General features: G+C 35.3%; 2 protein-coding genes across 3 annotated transcripts; both read left to right on the top strand.

The window, feature by feature from the left end:
• The first annotated feature begins 1,768 nt into the window (after positions 1-1,768).
• On the top strand, positions 1,769-17,448 carry LOC116131956 (microtubule-associated protein 70-5). Its single transcript, XM_031417634.1, has 11 exons — positions 1,769-2,211; positions 14,656-14,741; positions 14,912-14,977; positions 15,071-15,241; positions 15,349-15,519; positions 15,610-15,765; positions 15,907-16,053; positions 16,179-16,250; positions 16,341-16,946; positions 17,024-17,172; positions 17,260-17,448. Exons 1-11 carry the CDS (start codon positions 2,106-2,108, stop codon positions 17,276-17,278), a joined length of 1,749 nt encoding a protein of 582 aa, XP_031273494.1. The 5' UTR covers positions 1,769-2,105; the 3' UTR covers positions 17,279-17,448.
• On the top strand, positions 7,511-9,468 carry LOC116131957 (two-pore potassium channel 1-like). 2 transcript variants are annotated; one of them, XM_031417636.1, is made up of 4 exons: positions 7,511-7,671; positions 7,951-8,064; positions 8,137-8,866; positions 9,060-9,468. In XM_031417636.1, the coding sequence occupies exons 2-4, from the start codon at positions 7,965-7,967 to the stop codon at positions 9,193-9,195; spliced, it is 966 nt and encodes a 321-aa protein (XP_031273496.1). In that variant the 5' UTR covers positions 7,511-7,671; positions 7,951-7,964; the 3' UTR covers positions 9,196-9,468. The 2 variants fall into 2 exon arrangements, with proteins under 2 accessions (XP_031273496.1, XP_031273495.1); XM_031417635.1 differs by having other exon boundaries at positions 7,951-8,866.
• Positions 17,449-19,365: the final 1,917 nt, after the last annotated feature.

Below are 19,365 nucleotides of genomic sequence, written 5' to 3'. Positions count from 1 at the left end.
CAAGACCAGCCCAACAGCAATCTGAAAATTGAAATTGAAAGAGAGCTCACTAATAATTATTATTTTTATTTTATTTTATTTTATTTAAGTAAGATTCTCTTAAGATATGATTTTTAGCTATACAAAATCTAAAATTCGGATTAATTGATACTAAAAAAAAGGATAAAAACAACTAAAACAAGTCTTATATATATATATATATATATATATATAATCAAGACCGTTATGATACAATTATCGGTTAGATTCACTCGTTGGACTGAAATGATATTGTAAGTATAATTATAAACAATAAATATTAGGTTTAATTTAAATGTATTTATTTATAGATATTACACTTACCTACTCAAATAAACAAGGAGCACACAAAGAACTTGATCCCACTTCCCATCACTATCAAAACTATTATTAGTGAGAATTCAATAAGGATATGATTATAATAATAATAAAAAAAAACCCAATAATTTAATTTAATTTAATTAATTACCTTAATTAATCAAATCCTCCTTTGACTCTTTTGGTGCTATCTGGGTTTGTTGTTGTTGGTGAGGGGAAGAAGATAAGAGTCTTGCTTTTGTCATCTACCCAGAAAACCTTCAAGAATATTTGCCAATTGGCAAAGTGCTTGATAAAAAAGCACTTCTATAACATAACAGCTGGAGCTTCATAATTTTTATTAATTAATTTATATATTTAATGATGAAATATACTTAGCTTTAAATTAATTTACTTATATGTTTGTTCTTATAAGCCACTTTTAGTTTGTCACTTTCATTGAACAAGTCCTCAATTCAATTATATATGTATGCTTAAGTGGCTTCCACTAAGTTAATTTAGTGCTTGGTTTAAGCATATTTTAGCGGTTAAGCAACTGGGATTACTCCAAAACCAGAGCTTTCTATCAACAACAATCATATTCTAATTAAAATTTCTCTTAATAATGCTAATATTATTGTTCATGGACCATGGTATGGTTTAATATATTATTATCTCAAAAGGAAAAAACAACCCATAAAAGCAGATAAACATTTCTTTCATTGACGCAATCCTTTTGACAATCTTATCATTAAAATCATGGATTAAGTTTAAGACCCTTTTTCTTTTTTGTATAGGTTTCAAATAATACCTACCATCTCTCACTTTCATCCCCTCATCAACACAAACAAAAACCCTAATTAATCAAATGGGGTTTTAGACTTCTCGAAGATTTATTATAATTCTCTTGTTATAGGTGGGTTGTTCATTGCATATTTGTTATATAAGTTGGTATAGATGAACTTTCGGATGAATACGCCTACAATATACTAGATTTCGAAAGTTCTCATATGTGAACATCTTAAAATTTATAATGTACAAACTTGTATAATCGATAGTCTTACTTTAGAAACTTAATTCTGTTGGTTGGTTTTTTTGGTTGGGGGTGATTAGGGTGTACAGATCAGTTTGAGCGCACCTCAGTTAATCTCCGAAGCTCTAAAGTTAACGGTCGGGTAATCTTTCAGTGGCTACCTTATTAGCAATCAAGGTGAATCGAATTCAGGATCTTTTGAGTACTACCACTCGACCACCCAAGCGTGGTTATTCTGTTGGTTGTTACTGATGAATATTGAAGTGATGAAACATATAATACATAAGATATCGGAAATTTTCAGATGGGATTTTTTAACTGAGGTTTTTAACATGCTGTAAACCTGCTAACCTTTGTCAACTTAGAGATTGAGTATATATAAAGAGATTCAACATGAAGATTTGGGAATGAAACCGTTGAGATAAGGTGGTTGGTTTATGATGTTATCAGGTGAGAAAAATTTGAGTTTAAAAGATGATATCATGCTAATAAAAAGAAAGTAACCGTTACTGTCAAGATAAGAGCCGACTAGGCCGGCTCTAATGAATGTAACTTTCAAATATTGCTTCATAGTAAGGGAAGATCCTTCCTCTTTTTGCGGTCAATTCCTTAAAGGGATGGACTCTCTCTGTGTTTCACACTAAACCCTCTTATTAAACCCCCCACCTTCAGCTCGTTTTTATTGTAGTTTTGTTTTGCCCATTCATTCTTTATTGTTGCATTAGAAAACTAAGCTTGCCAAAAAGTAACCAAAAAGATGGTTGGTTTTGAAGAAGTTAAACTTGGAGGAGTTGAAGAGCTCTCTCTTGTTCACCCTGACCCTGTTGTGTTGGAACTCAATCGTTTGCAGAACCACCTCAAAGGTTTGTGCATGTCTCTCTCTTTTGATTCTTAGAAGTTTTTTTTTTTTTTTTAACAGATGTTACTGTATTCTTTCTAAACAGCTAGCTACCATATTCACTCTTTCAATATACAACTGCTAGACTTTCAGAAACAACATGGAATTTTCTAGGGTGGTATGTTAAGAGGCTAAGGACCACAAAGCCAAATACAAGTTTTTGATGTCTACGTAATGCTGTGGTGCTTATAATTGTGGGAATTCTCTTCCTAATTCTCGTTGAAAAATTAAAACCTGTTGATGCTTTTTATTGTGTTTGTTCCACCATCATACTCTCGGATACGGGGATGAGAGTTTCTCAACGGAGTGGGTCGGATTTTCGCTGTTTTCTGGATACTGAGTAGTACTCTTTGCTTAGCTCAGTTCTTTCTTTGCCTCACTGAACTATACACCGAAAGTAGGCAAAAGTCAAGGATGAACGGGCTCTTACACGAAACCTTACATTTTCAGATCTTGAGGCTGCTGATCTTGATCATGAAGAAAAGTCAGGTGGGGTGGTGTTTTATGTTTTGGACTCAAGAATCTGAACTAGGAAAACTCTAATGACACACTAATTTACTTTTTCTTTCTATGCAGTCACTTATCCTAAGTCAGATATATGTTATTATCAGTGATTATTGTGGTTGTAATTCCATTTTGCGGCATTTCTGATGTAGCTGTTGGTTTCCTTTACAACAGTGCTGAGAATTTATCATATATAAGCTGAAGGAAATGGGGAAGATCAGCAACGATGATATTTCACTCATACTGGAAGGTTCCAAAAACTTGACGCTGATCATTCAGGAACTTTGACAGCACAGATATGATGTAACCTTCATCATCTCAAGCACAAAGCTAACTGACAGCATCTTGGTAAAGTTATAAAAAAACATATTGAGAATTTACTCTTATCACTTGATCATATTAGTGAATGAAGTCCTTAAGGATTACTCAGTCATTCCTAATTGGTCTGATACTCTTGTTAATATTTGTCATAAAGCAAAAACGTAATTTCTGTTTCCTCTGCACTGATTCTATATGATCATAAGTTACTCGAACAAACTGGAAGCATGGGGATGCACCTGCATCTGCTTGAAATTGAACGCTTACTCTCTACATTCTTTTCTTATGTTTTGAAGAGGATTAACAGCATGAGAACTGTATGATTACTTGCACAAGAAAAATTTAGCTTTGGTAGGAGAGTAATGGACATGTTATCGAATGATTTTTTATTTATTTTTCTACTTTGCAACTGTTTGATTGCTTTCAAGAAACATGATGTGATGTAACATCTATCTAAACTACCTAGGATAGTTGGGTCAAGGAAAGTGCTTCTTTTTCAAGCTTTTTTAGAGGTGCCTGGCATTCATAATTGGTTGCAACACACCAGTCACATGATTTACTTGCAAGGATACCAGAAATTGGTGCCTATATCACAACCAAATCAATCTGAGATGATAAAGCGTAGATAGGACAAACAGAGAATCAAGTGCTAACTGTGACAAGTCTACTTTGTGGTGGGTGGAAAAATTAAGGAAAAAAGTACAAGTATACTAGGATTTGGGATTTCTGCTTATATTTGAAATGGTAATTGAAGTTAAACCGGAGGATGCGTTGTAGATTTGTGGTTGACAATGGTTCGTCTTAGCTTTGCTCTAAACCTCTATGGTAGGACTTAGGAGTGATATTGTTCCAAGTGCTATCGTGGTTTCCATGGCCATCTGCTACGAAGATAGGACTATAGCTGGAAGGGCCATGGTCTCATTTCCAAGTATAAGAGAAAATTGGCTCAGAGGCACCGAGAGCCTTAATCTCTTGTCACTATGACCATAAGAGACCTTAATATGTCCTTACATTTCAAAGTTTTACCATTGGGAACTTCTATTTGCAGGTTCTAGAGATATTTATAAGATGCTTCAATTGGATTTCTAATGTTGAGAGCACAAACAGAGAGAGGCATCCTAAAAGAACAGAACTTTGGCCAACATAAAACCAGTAGTTGATGACGACTAAAGCTCTACCTCCGTCTTTAATAATTCTATTCCTTGGTCATATTCTGTGCAATTATGCTGTGCCAAACTGCCATTCATAGTGAGATCATAAACAAATGTGCTAGGAAATGCAATCTGAGAGAGATTAGAGATGAAGCTGCAATTCACATTTACCATTCTAAAGTTAACAGTTTGATTGCATTCTAGTGTTTTTACATTCATAGAGTGAGTGAAAGAAAGAGATACAACTTCCTTATATGCAGGGGAAATAGTTACAGCGATGAAATACAGTTTGAGCCTATGTATCTGAGATTGAGACATGAACCTTTTTTATTTACTCATATTTCTGAGATTCTCCAACATGCTCCGGTCGCCCTGCAACATAATCTAGGAATCCTTCACCGGCCTTTTCACCATGACCGTCAATTGCCAGATGCGAAACGCCTCCAAAGGTGATGATCAGCAGCAAGAACACAGCTGTTGACGCGAAAAGAGGCCAAAAGTATGTCAGAATGGTGAGCATAGAGGGGCTGCATATGACAACACGCCAAGAATTAAAGAACCAACAGCTACTAAAGTGAGGTGATATTTTATTGATAAGCTTTGGTGAAATGTTATCCATGGCCTCTCTTAGGTTAAGAAGATTGCAACTCAATTAGAAAGGTAGTTACTTCTCTATTTAGCAGTTGTATGTTGAGAGTGATGAGGTTTCATAATTTTTTTCAATTGTTTTGTCTTTCCTCTAAAAGTTTCTTGAGAGATTCCTCTTGTTTCCTAACAATCCACCTCCAATTTTGTCCATGTTTCCCCAATTACCAAAACACCCTCCATGCAAGAACATACACCCAGATATTCCACTTCGATATAGCTACACAAATTTGTTTTGGGTTTCATGCAAGCGAGACTTAGGTTGAGATAAAAAGTGATTACTATATAAAATAATGTTATGCTATAACTGAGTCATACAACATATAATAACGTAAGAAGAGTAACTTTTATACTGAATTTCGTGTAATTTTTGTTTGTTGTATGATTCAGTTGTAAGTATAAATTATTTTTACTAATTATGTGTGTGTGGTATTTTTTGGAAAAAAAAATGGGGCAAATTGGTGGGATGGCACAATGGTCATTACAAGAAACCAAAGGAATGTTGTGGTATAAATTCTTTGTCCACTTCTTGGATTGGTCGGTTACTTTTGAAGAAGTGGGTGCTTATCATGTGAAATTAAGATGAGGACTAAAGGAAGGCATAACTTCTTTTTCTCAATGTGGTAATGAAGTTGATGAAAGATTAGCTAATTAATCTATTCTTTTGATTCTTGGCTTATTTTTCGTCATTCTTTTGGGTGCTTAGTGATGGGAAAAGCATAACTTTGCCGGGGACTTTCGGAAACTTTTCAATTCTTAATCTTCTCCCACTAATGGATTCTACACAGTGTCTCTCAGGATTAGTTGAAATACGCGTAAGTTGGCTTAGACACTTGTGGTCACAAAAAAAAAAAAAAATACAACAACATTTGGTAGATTGTGTTGTATTACCGAAGGGTAATGTTACCTTATATGAAATATCAGGTCATATTTATATTCAGGTTGGAATCCTTTAACTTAAATGTGTAACAAAGTTTTAATCGTTTATCGATTACAGAGTTGATGAGGTGACAATAAAATAATTACTTTCAACTTCTATCTCGTACTCTTTGATTGTAATAAATTATGTTCCATTCAAGTCATAAATTTAAGTTAAAAGGTCTCATCCTTTTATATCCACGTTAATTATTAGTATTTTTGTCATATATGTATTAATGTGATTTTTTAAACAGTTGGATTAGTACTTGAAATTAATATGAGTTTTTTTTTTTTTTTTTTAATATATACGGGTACCAAAATTACCAATAAAATATTTAGTATTATTAAAATGTAACTTGATAACTTATATATATAATAATACATTATTTTAACAAACTACAATAAAATATTATATTAATAAATTATTTATAAACAAATATATTAATCAAATATTCAACACAAATATCAAGGTCAAAATACTCTACCAAACACATATTCTGAAAATCCTATTCTCGTAATCATAAACCTATCCAACTATCCAATACTATCCCCAAAATCTTATCCAAAATACTAAACAAAACGCACCCGATAATAATAATAATAATAATATATTATTATTATTATTATTATTATTTAAATAAATTCCTTTAACCCCATATATTTGAGAATTTAGCTAAAACACCCCTAACAACAAAGTTTAAATTTTAACAAAATACCCTCAGCCACTCAAGACTACTACTGACCGTCGGCCACAAGCGTCAGTCACCAAAACAGTGCACGACTGACGAGATTAGGGTAGCCGTTTTGGCTGTTTTTAGCTAGATCGAAGACTAAAAACAGCTAGATCATTGTGGATCTAGCCGAAAACGGTCAGATCTAGGGCAATCTGGCTGTTTCCAACTAGATTCACCCTGATTTGACTATTTTCAGCCAGATCGAAGGCAAAAAACAGCGTGATTGCCTAGATCAGGTCGAAAACGGCCACAAATGGCCGATCTATTTTGGCCAGATCCACGACTATCTGGTCGTTTCCGGCCTTCAATCTGGCCGAAAACAGCCAGATCAGCGCACGGCTGGCTAAATCTCGCCTGTCATGCGTCAATCTGGCGATTATTGCCGGTGGTCGATAGTGGTCTTTGGTGGCTGGGGGTATTTTGTTAACTTTTAAACTCTTTGTGGCTGGGGTGTTTTAGCTAAATTCTAAAATGTAGGGGGTCTAGGTTATTGTTATTTGGTAGACATTTGAGGGTAATTGTGTTCAGAATGGTATTTAATTAAGGACAAAATGGGTATAAAATTAAGATTACCCCAATAATATTTAAATATCACCCTCTAAGGAGGTAATCTGATTACCCTCTATTTAACCTATAGTAATCACTATTGGTATTAAAAGATTACCGAGATCTTTTATTATTTGACAACCAAACAAGAGAATGTCTGGAATTAAAAATAGATTACCGGAGTTATCTTTTCAGAGTTCTAACCAAACACACCCAAAATGTAATTCCCATACTTGAATTCCGGATAACCTCTAACTCTATTTCGGTAACTCCACCACATTAAACCCGCAAATATACTATAAAGATCTCATGGTCGCATTATTCCACATAATACTCCATGTAACTTTGACACAAATTAAAGTTGATCAGATTTATACGGTGGTTAGTTTATAATTTTAATATCAATATAATTTATCTAGTGCGGACCGTTGAGATCAAAGCATGCAAGCATTTCACTTACGTTAATGTTGGCCAGATTGGTTCACATTCTTAGGGGTAATCATATGGCCACTTGGACACAATCCGCCGACTTTCCCGCTTCCCCTGGCTCCTTTGTGCTAGATTTTCATTGAGTACTACTTTACAGGACAAGAACCATCAACTCATCAGGTATGATCTTAGAATACCTTTTTTGTTTTCTTTCAATTGCGAATTGGGTTTTTTATTGGATGATTTGATTAATCAAATGGTTGAATGTTTGTGAATATTGTCGTTTGATTTATATGATTTCCAATGTGATGTGCCCAGAAGAGCAAGTCTCATGTTAGTTTTGTAGTTTGGCTTGTGGGTTTCGGTGTAGATGTGATTGAGGGTGAAAGAATTGATAATCTTGGATTATAATTAGCAGAATTTTTACTGCTTGATAATTTTATTATTTATGTTCTGTAGGCAATCATGTTCTGATGGCTCAAGATGATGCTAGACAGTCTTTGCTTTCCAGAAATGGGGTTCCTGCTAATTTCAGTGGAAACACAGCTCTCCAGAGAAGAAAATCTTGGTGTGGTGAGACCAGTGCACTTTTAAATAAGTCTATCTCCCTGGGGGAAAATAATATTCAGTCTCTTCTACGTTCAGGATCTTCCATAGATCAACAGGAAATTAGGTTCAAGCAAGTGTTTGTCTTGTTAGTGGCTTACCTTGGAGCGGGGACAGTTTGCTTTTACCTCGTTCGGCATCAGATTGAGGGTAAGAAAACAAATGGGATTTTCGATGCCATGTACTTCTGTGTTGTGACAATGACTACTACTGGATATGGGGATCTTGTGCCTCGTAGCACGTTGGCGAAGTTAATTGCCTGCATTTATGTTTTCACTGGCATGGCTCTTGCTGGGTTCACTCTTGGTAAGGCAGCAGATTACCTTGTTGAGAAGCATGAAATTCTTTTTGTTAAGGCAATGAGCAAGATTGAAAAGGTTGGTTCAGCTGAGATTCTTAAGGAGGCTAAGGTCCACAAAGCCAAATACAAGTTTTTGATGTCTACAGTAATGCTGTTGGTGCTTATAATTGTGGGAATTCTCTTCCTAATTCTCGTTGAAAAATTAAAACCTGTTGATGCTTTTTATTGTGTTTGTTCCACCATCACTACTCTAGGATACGGGGATGAGAGTTTCTCAACTGGAGTGGGTCGGATTTTCGCTGTTTTCTGGATACTGAGTAGTACTCTTTGCTTAGCTCAGTTCTTTCTTTGCCTCACTGAACTATACACCGAAAGTAGGCAAAAGTCAAGGATTGAACGGGCTCTTACACGAAACCTTACATTTTCAGATCTTGAGGCTGCTGATCTTGATCATGACAGAAAAGTCAGGTGCGGGTGGTTTTTATGATTTTGGACTCAAGAATTCTGAACTAGGAAAACTCTAATGACACACTAATTTACTTTTTCTTTCTATGCAGTCACTTATGCCTAAGTCAGATATATGTTATTATCAGTGATTATTGTTTTTGTAATTCCATTTTGCGGCATTTCTGATGTATGCTGTTGGTTTCCTTTACAACAGTGCTGAAGAATTTATCATATATAAGCTGAAGGAAATGGGGAAGATCAGCAACGATGATATTTCACTCATACTGGAAAGGTTCCAAAAACTTGACGCTGATCATTCAGGAACTTTGACAGCCACAGATATGATGTAACCTTCATCATCTCAAGCACAAAGCTAACTGACAGCATCTTGGTAAAGTTAATAAAAAAACATATTGAGAATTTATCTCTTATCACTTGATTCATATTAGTGAATGAAGTCCTTAAGGATTACTCAGTCATTCCTTAATTGGTCTGATACTCTTTTTAATATTTGTCATAAAGCAAAAACGTAATTTCTGTTTCCTCTGCACTGATTCTATATTGATCATAAGTTACTCGAAACAAACTGGAAGCATGTGGGATGCACCTGCATCTGCTTGAAATTGATCGCTTACTCTCTACATTCTTTTCTTATGTTTTGGAAGAGGATTAACAGCATGAGAACTGTATGATTACTTGCACAAGAAAAATTTAGCTTTGGTAGGAGAGTAATGGACATGTTATCTGAATGATTTTTTATTTATTTTTTTCTACTTTGCAACTGTTTGATTGCTTTCAAGAAACATGATGTGATGTAACATCTAACTATCATAACTACCTAGGATGGTTGGGTCAAGGAAAGTGCTTCTTTTTCAAGCTTTTTTAGAGGTGCCTGGCATTCATAATTGGTTGCAACCACCAGTCACATGATTTACTTGCAAGGATACCAGAAATTGGTGCCTTATATCACAAACCAAATCAATCTGAGATGATAAAGCGTAGATAGGACAAACAGAGAATCAAGTGCTAACTGTGACAAGTCTACTTTGTGGTGGGTGGAAAAATTAAAGGAAAAAAAGTAACCAAGTATACTAGGATTTGGGATTTCTGCTTATATTTGAAATGGTAATTGAAGTTAAACTGGAGGATGCGTTGTAGATTTTGTGGTTGACAATGGTTCGTCTTAGCTTTGCTCTAAACCTCTATGGTAGGACTTAGGAGTGATATTGGTTCCAAGTGCTATCGTGGTTTCCATGGCCATCTGCTACGAAGATAGGACTGATAGCTGGAAGGGCCATGGTCTCATTTCCAAGTATAAAGAGAAATTGGCTCAGAGGCACCGAGAGCCTTAATCTCTTGTCACTATGACCAATAAGAGACCTTAATATGTCTTTACATTTCAAAGTTTTACCATTTGGGAAACTTCTATTTGCAGGTTCTAGAGATATTTATAAGAGGCTTCAATTGGATTTCTAATGTTGAGAGCACAAACAGAGAGAGGCATCCTAAAAGAACAGAACTTTGGCCAACATAAAACCAGTAGTTGATGACGACTAAAGCTCTACCTCCGTCTTTAATAATTCTATTCCTTGGTCATATTCTGTGCAATTATGCTGTGCCAAACTGCCATTCATAGTGAGATCATAACAAAATGTGCTAGGAAATGCAATCTGAGAGAGATTAGAGACTGAAGCTGCAATTCACATTTACCATTCTAAAGTTAACAGTTTGATTGACATTCTAGTGTTTTTACATTCATAGAGTGAGTGAAAGAAAGAGATACAACTTCCTTATATGCAGGGGAAATAGTTACAGCGATGAAATACAGTTTGAGCCTATGTATCTGAGATTGAGACATGAACCTTTTTTATTTACTCATATTTCTGAGATTCTCCAACATGTTCCGGTCGCCCTGCAACATAATCTAGGAATCCTTCACCGGCCTTTTCACCATGACCGTCAATTGCCAGATGCGAAACGCCCCAAAGTGATGATCAGCAGCAAGAACACAGCGTGTTGACGCGAAAGAGGCCAAAAGTATGTCAGAATGGTGAGCATGGGGCTGCATATGACAACACGCCAGAATTAAAGAACCAACAGCTACTAAAGTGAGGTGATATTTATATTGCATAAGCTTTGGTGAAATGTTATCCATGGCCTCTCTTAGGTTAAGAAGATTGCAACTCAATTAGAAAGGTCATACTTCTCTATTTAAGCAGTTGTATGTTTGATGATGGATGGTTCATAATTTTTTTCAAATTTGCTTTGTCTTTCCTCTAAAAGTTTCTTGATAGATTCCTTTGTTTCCTAAACAATCCACCTCCATTTTGTCCATGTTTCCCCAATTACCAAAACACCCTCCATGCAAGAACATACACACAGATATTCCACTTCGACTATAGCTTACACAAATTTGTTTTTGGGTTTTCATGCAAGCGAGACTTGAGATGAGACTTAAAAAGTGATTACTATATAAATAATGTTATCTTATAACTGAGTCATACAACTATCTCAATTATATAAAAAACGTAGAACAGAGTAGTTCATTTACATGATTTCGTGTATTTTTTGTTTGTGTGATTAATCAGTTGTAAGTATAACTTATTCTTACTACTATTATGTGATGGGTATTTTTGGGAAAAAAAAAATGGGGCAAATTGGTGGAATGGCACAATGTCATTACAAGAAAACCAAAGGAATGTTGTTGTATAATCTTGTCCACTTCTTGGATTGGTCGGTTACTTTTAGAAGTGGGTGCTTATCATGTGAAATTAAGATGAGGACTAAAGGAAAGGCATAACTTCTTTTTCTCAAATGTGGTAATGAAGTTGATGAAAAGATTAGCTAATTAATCTATTCTTTTGATTCTTGGCTTATTTTTCGTCATTCTTTTGGGTGCTTAGTGATGGGAAAAGCATAACTTTGCCGGTGGACTTTCGGAAACTTTTCAATCTAATCTTCTCCCACTAATGGATTCTACACAGGTCTCTCTCGAGATTAGTTGAAATACGCGTAAGTTGGCTAGACACTTAGAGTCACAAAAAAAAAAAAAAAAAAAAAAAAAAAATACAACAAATTTGATAGATTGTGTTGTATACCGAAGGGTAATTTACCTTATATGAAATATCAGGTCATATTTATATTCAGGTTGGAATCCTTTAACTTAAATTGTTAACACAAAGTTTTAATCGTTTATCGATTACAAGAGTTGATGAGGTGACAATAAAATAATTACTTTCAAGTTCTATCTCGTATCTCTTTGATTGTAATATTATGTTCCTATCCAAGTCATAAATTTAAGTTAAAAGGTCTCATCCTTTTATATCCATCGTTAAATCAATCCAGAAGTATATACGAATATACGAATACGAGGTAACGGTACAGGTGTCCGAATAACCACCAGCAAAAGGAAAGTTGTTTGGGTCTAACAATTGAATCGCCCACAGGTGCAAGACCACCCCAACAGCAATCTGAAAATTGAAATTGAAAGAGAGCTCACTAAACTTATTTTTTTTTTTTTTTTTTTTATTTAAGTAAGATTCTCTTAATATGATTTTAGCTATACAAAATCTAAAATTCGGATTAATGTACTAAAAAAAAGGAAAAAACAACTAAAACAAGTCTATATATATTATATATTATATATATAATCAAGACCGTTATGATACAATTATCGGTTAGATTCACTCGTTGGACTGAAATGATATTGTAGTATAATTATAACAATAAATTTAGGTTTAAATTAAATGTATTTATTTATAGATTACCACTTACCTACTCAAATAAACAAGGAGCACACAAAGAACTTGATCCCACTTCCCATCACTATCAAACTATTATTAGTGAGAATTCAATAAGGATATGATTATAATAAAAAAAAAAAACCCATATTTAATTTAATTTAATTATTACCTTAATTAATCAAATCCTCCTTTGACTCTTTTGGTGCTATCTGGGTTTGTTGTTGGTGTGAGGGAAGAAGATAAGAGTCTTGCTTTTGTCATCTACCCAGAAAACCTTCAAGAATATTGCCAATTGGCAAAGTGCTTGATAAAAAACACTTATAACATAACAGCTGGAGCTTCAATTTTTATTAATTATTTATATATTTAATGATGAATATACTTAGCTTTAAATTAATTTACTTATATGTTTTTTCTTAAAGCCACTTTTAGTTTGTCACTTTCATTGAACAAGTCCTCAATTCAATTATATATGTATGCTTAAGTGGCTTCCACTAAGTTAATTTGTGTGCTTGGTTTAAGCATATTTTAGCGGTTAACAACTGGGATTACTCCAAAACCAGAGCTTTCTATCAACAACAATCATATTCTAATTAAAATTTCTCTTAATATGCTAATATTATTGTTCATGGACCATGGTTGTTTAATATATTATTATCTCAAAAGGAAAAAACAACCCATAAAAGCAGATAAACATTTCTTTCATTGACGCAATCCTTTTGACAATCTTATCATTAAAATCATGGATTAAGTTTAAGACCCTTTTTCTTTTTTGTATAGTTTCAATATAACCTACCATCTCTCACTTTCATCCCCTCATCAACACAAACAAAACCCTAATTAATCAATGGGTTTTAGACTTCTCGAAGATTTATTATAATCTCTTGTTATAGTGGGTTGTTCATTGCATATTTGTTATATAAGTTGGTATAGATGACTTTCGGATGAATACGCCTACAATAACTAGTTCGAAATTGTCTCATATGTGAACATCTTAAAATTATAATGTACAAACTTGTATAATCGATAGTTTACTTAGAAACTTAATTCTTGTTGGTTTTTTTTTGTTGGGGTGATTAGGGTGTACAGTCAGTTTGAGCGCACCTCAGTTAACTCCGAAGCTCTAAAGTTACGGTCGGTAATCTTTCAGTGCTACCTTATAGCAATCAAGGTGAATCGAATTCAGGATCTTTTGAGTACTACCACTCGACCCACCCAAGCGTGGTTATTCTGTTGGTTGTTCTGATGATATTGAGTGTGAGAAACATATAACATAAGATATCGGAAATTTTCAGATGGGATTTTTAACTGAGGTTTTTAACATGCTGTAAACCTGCTAACCTTTGTCAACTTAGAGTTGAGTATATATAAGAGATTCAACATGAAGATTTGGGATGAAACCGTTGAGATAAGGGGGTGGTTTATGATGTTATCAGGTGAGAAAAATTTGAGTTTAAAAGATGATATCATGCAATAAAAAGACGTAACCGTTACTGTCAAGATAAGAGCCGACTAGGCCGGCTCTAATGATTACTTTCAAATATTGCTTCATAGTAAGGGAAGATCCTTCCCTCTTTGCGGTCAATTCCTTAAAGGGATGGACTCTCTCTTGTTCCACACTAAACCCTCTTATAAACCCCCCACCTTCAGCTCGTTTTATTGTAGTTTTGTTTTGCCCATTCATTCTTTATTGTTGCATTAGAAAACTAAGCTTGCCAAAAAGTAACCAAAAAGATGTTGGTTTTGAAGAAGTTAAACTTGGGGGAGTTAAGAGCTCTCTCTTGTTCACCCTGACCCTGTTGTGTTGGAACTCAATCGTTTGCAGAACCACCTCAAAGGTTTGTGCATGTCTCTCTCTTTTGATTCTTAGAAGTTTTTTTTTTTTTTTTTTTTTTTTTTTTTTAACAGATGTTACTGTATTCTTTCTAAACAGCTAGCTACCATATTCACTCTTTCAATATACAACTGCTAGACTTTCAGAAACAACATGGAATTTTCTAGGGTGGTATGATAATCATTAATCGATACACTTCATGATAGTAATTTTTTTTCTTCTCATAATTGCAGAGAAGGACAGGGAGTTTGGGGTTGCTCAGGGTGAAATCAAGGCATTGCGAGCAACCGATGTCCTGAAGGATAAGGCTATAGAAGAGGTACTGAGCAATTTTATGGAAGAAAATTTAGTATCAGTTTGGCGTTTATGTGCAGACGTCTTAAAATGTCATACACAATCATTGCAGCATACAATAAGATGTTCTGCAAGCATGGCTTTAGAGAAAGTTTCAATTTAATAGAGTTTGAATATGTTTTTCTATGTTTACAGCTCAGAAATGAAGTTAAAAAGTTGGATGAGAAACTTACTGTGACTGAAAATCTTCTCGAACATAAGGTGGGTCGAGGTCTTACAAATTTGTGTGTGTATTACTTGATTTGTGAAAAGTAAGGTACCTAATTATTTTTGTTCAATTGTGATTCAATGCAGAATCTGGAAATAAAAAAGCTAACAAATGAGAAGAGAGATGCATTGGCTGCTCAATATGCTGCAGAAGCTGCTCTTAGAAGGGTGCATGCAAATCTAAAGGATGATGATTCTGTTCCAATTGAATCTATTCTTGCTCCTTTGGAGGCAGAGGTTAAGATGTATAAAAATGAGGTACAGAATAAATATAACCCTTTAGATTGTGTTTGTGTTTGTGTTTATGTGTGTGTTTATTCATTTTTTATGCTGCAAGCTCTTGTCATTTCTGTTGGCATTCTCAGGTTGCAGCACTTCAAGAGGATAAGAAGGCATTGGAACGTCTCACTAAGTCAAAAGAGTCAGCTCTTCTTGAAGCGGAAAAGATTTTGCGAAGTGCTTTGGAAAGAGCTTTGATAGTTGAGGATGTTCAAAACCTGAACTTTGAATTGAAGAGACAGATTGAGATCTGCCAGGCATGATTTTTACCATAAACTGACACATTCTTTGTTATATACAATATCAATGATTGAGTAAATTAGCTAATTTCAATTTACCATATGCAGGAGGAGAACAGAATCCTTGAGAAAACCAATCGTCAAAAGGTCTTAGAGGTCGAAAAGCTTAGCCAAAGCATTAAAGAACTTGAGGAGGCTGTTCTAGCTGGTGGGGCTGCAGCCAATGCTGTTCGTGACTTTAAGCGACAAATTTCTGAGCTAAATGTAGGTATCATGCTTATCTGTGCTGATTTTGAGGATTCAGATTAGGAGTTGTGAAGCTATTTTTACCTCTACCAGAATAGTAATACTATGGATGAGAGCTATGCATTGATTTGGTGCTTGACCTTCAACTTATTTTTTCAGGAGGAAAAGAGAATCTTGGAGAGGGAGTTGGCCAGAGTTAAAGTATCTGCTAACCGTGTGGCAACTGTGGTGGCTAATGAGTGGAAGGATGAGAATGACAAGGTTATGCCTGTTAGGCAATGGTTGGAGGAGAGAAGGTTGATGCAGGTATTTTTTTTCATTGAAAAAATGCTCTTGGAAGCCAGTTTCGCAGATCTTTTAATTAAGATTTACACCATTCACTATCTAGATTTCTTTCTTGTATGATTAACCACATCCTTACATATATATAGGCAGAAATGCAACGATTGAAAGACAAACTGGGTATATCAGAAAGAACAGCTAAGGCAGAAGCACAATTGAAGGTTAAATTTGATTTCTTCTTCAAATCAGATTCTCCATCATATTCTTGAATTAGTTGAATTTATGTGCTAATGGGAAACTAATTACTTCAGGATAAACTGAAGCTGAGGCTAAACACATTGGAAGAAGGCTTAAAGAATTTATCAAGTTTCTCAGTCAATCCGAATCTGTTTTGTGGATCCCCAAAAACAGAAAAGTCCAGTAACATTCTAGGGTTCTTAACATCCAATGGTGGACTAAGGAAGAGGTCTACATCACAGCCAAGGGCTTCAACCGTCAACAGAAGCTCTCTATTGCAGCAGCCAAACATTGAAAATGGAACAGTCAGTGCTACCGGAGGACTAAAGACAGCTGATAACTTGAAAAAGAGAGAGAATATGCTGAGAAAAAGTATGTGGCCATCAAGAAGTAAGGTTGTTGATAGCAGTGGAAAGGAAAATACTGAAGTGAAGGGGAACACCAACACCAATTTTGATAAGTTTAAGGATGATGACACAACAGTTCCAGCAGAAGTCAGAAACAGAACTGGTGGTGGTGGCCTTGAGGACTCGCAGAATAACAAGGGAAATGGAAATCCTGATTGTGAAGACATGGTTTCCGGGTTTCTATATGATAGACTTCAAAAGGAAGTCATAAATTTAAGGAAGTTTTGTGAGGCTAAAGAAAGTAGCTTGAATGCCAAAGATGAGGAAATCAAGGTGAAGTTCTTTTTCTCTTTGTTGCAAAGTTGTTGAAAGCACGAGTAGCTAAATATGTGAGATAAATTTCTTTGCAGATGCTGATGAAGAAGGTTGATGCACTAACAAAATCCATGGAAATAGAGTCCAAGAAAGTTAAGAGAGAAGCAGCAGCTAGAGAAAAGGAAGCTACATCAATGAAGCAAGAAGACACCAAAAAAACCAGAAGCATAAGCTCCTCTAGAAGGTTGGTAAAATATCTATTAAAAGTTTCTTCTTTTCTTTTACTCTCCATTACTCTCATTAACACTCCTGATGGTTTGAATTGCGGCAGGGGAACCAAAGCACCTTGAAGGTTCCTTGGCTTGGATAAGTTGAAGCTTTCAGGATTCGTTTGATTTATCATCCTTGTCGAGGGATTGTATCTGATTTTCAATGTAAATATGGATTGCTCTACTGGTGATAGCTAGTCGAAATAAGTTATGAAAATTGAGAGAGAAGGGGAAGCTGACATTGTGTTGAATATTGTTTTCCATTGTTTTGGATTCTTTTGAGTGTCCCATGATTTTTCTTGGTTTGTTATAAAGCTCAGACTGATTACTAGTTCTTGGAGTGCTGATTAAAAATCTCCAGAGGAATGGATGTCAAAAATGCAATTCTGAGGTTTCTTCATCATTCTGGGACTAATAAGAACAATGAAAACAGATTTCCAGAATCAAGTTCTTATCTTCTACTCATTACAAGTTACATTTTCATCGATAGGCAGCTAAATCTTTTTTTTTTTCTTTTTTTTTTTTGTGGTGATCAAGGTGTCCGAACCAACTTATGCACACCTCAACTAATCCCGTAGCCCTAAAGTTGACAATTGAATAAATCCCCTTATAATCACCCCTATTAGGTTGACAACTAAGTGGATTAAACTTAAAATTTCTTAAGTAATCACACCAGAATCTTATTTGAACCACCCAATGTGGTTGGCCCCTAAACCTTAAAATTAGAAAAGAAGCTGCCATTTAGTTTCACAGTAAAGTTTAAATTGATAATTGTGGCGTTAAGCTAAGACAGGAGAGCTATCATATGATTTGAGACAACAATATTTTTATTCACAGCACTGCATGAGAGAACTGTTCATGGCAACTGACTTGTGCCATTCGCATATTTTACCCTTTAAATGTAAGGTCCTAACATATTTCTACATAAACTGACACACCAAATACTCTAGTAGATGATGACCTTTATTATTTCCCAGTGTTAGAGCTAAAAAATTGCTCCAGTGCTGAGAGTAGAACTGCTGACACAAACATACATAAAAAAGTGCCTCTCAACACCTGTGCAGCTACGGGTTACCATCTTCGAACCACATACGATCCAACTCAACTGCAGAAGAAATGCTAATGCAATTAATCTCAACTCAGGAGGAAAGCTATGCTATTATTTACCATCCAAAGTCTGGCACCTCCTCATGGAGGCAAAGATGGATACCATTTCCGATAATCCTGTTCAAAACTACAGAAGACGACTGCAAGCTTTCCAGACTGGAACTTCTTTGCATTTCTCAGCAGAAACTCCAACTGCTGCTTTGTGATCACAATCTTTATATCCCAGTTTTGCGTATCTCTTGTTTAGCCTTTTCAATAGAATCAAAGGCTTCCATGGCACCTTTGGCACATCCGGCACAAGATAGTAAATCCCCCCTGTCCAGGCTTGGAATCTTGAGGCAATGGGGAGAATGGCTTGGTATGTTGCACCAACTTATACCCTGGTAGCGACCAGAAATGATTCTTTTGATGGGTGTTGAAGCTTTGACTCTTTCTCTGCACCATTCAAGGAGACAACTCCTCATGGCATTCGTCGCCATTCCACGTATACAGTTCCCCATGGTGCGTGATCGTTTGAGCTTTAGTATTCCCATTTTATACTGGTTGCTTGGCAGCTTAACGTGCACCCATCATATATTATATATTATATCAGACTTCTTTATTAGCAGGTCAATGGTGGGACTGCTTCTAATTTTGCAAAAGGACGAACATGGCTGACAGTATTCTTAATCTCCACAGTCAAGGTACTGTGCAACATAGTGTTGTATTAAGTCGACTTCATATGAGTTTCTTAAGGCTAAATAAGTTTAAATATAAAAAGACAAGGTGGGCATTACTACAGCTAGTATGCAGTATGTGCTTGCCTCAAAGGCCATCAGGAGAGTGCAAGTCATTTAAAATGAATTGTAAGTCGTCCTTGCCAGGTTGGTTAACCTTTAAAGTGTTATACATAATTAAAATATTGAAAACGGTTCATGCATTAAGCTATGTAAAAAAAATGTTGAGACCAGGTCTCCGAGTTTGAGAACATAAAACAAGTTTACCAGCATTTGTTGACCAACAGCAACTCGGGCAATTGAATCGGAGGACTTGCCATCTGAACTCTTTGGTATTCCCTTCTG

The sequence above is a fragment of the Pistacia vera genome, unplaced genomic scaffold (assembly GCF_008641045.1).
Source record: "Pistacia vera cultivar Batoury unplaced genomic scaffold, PisVer_v2 Contig246, whole genome shotgun sequence".
In the NCBI taxonomy this organism is placed as follows: domain Eukaryota; kingdom Viridiplantae; phylum Streptophyta; class Magnoliopsida; order Sapindales; family Anacardiaceae; genus Pistacia; species Pistacia vera.
This window is presented reverse-complemented; position numbering and strand designations above follow the sequence as displayed.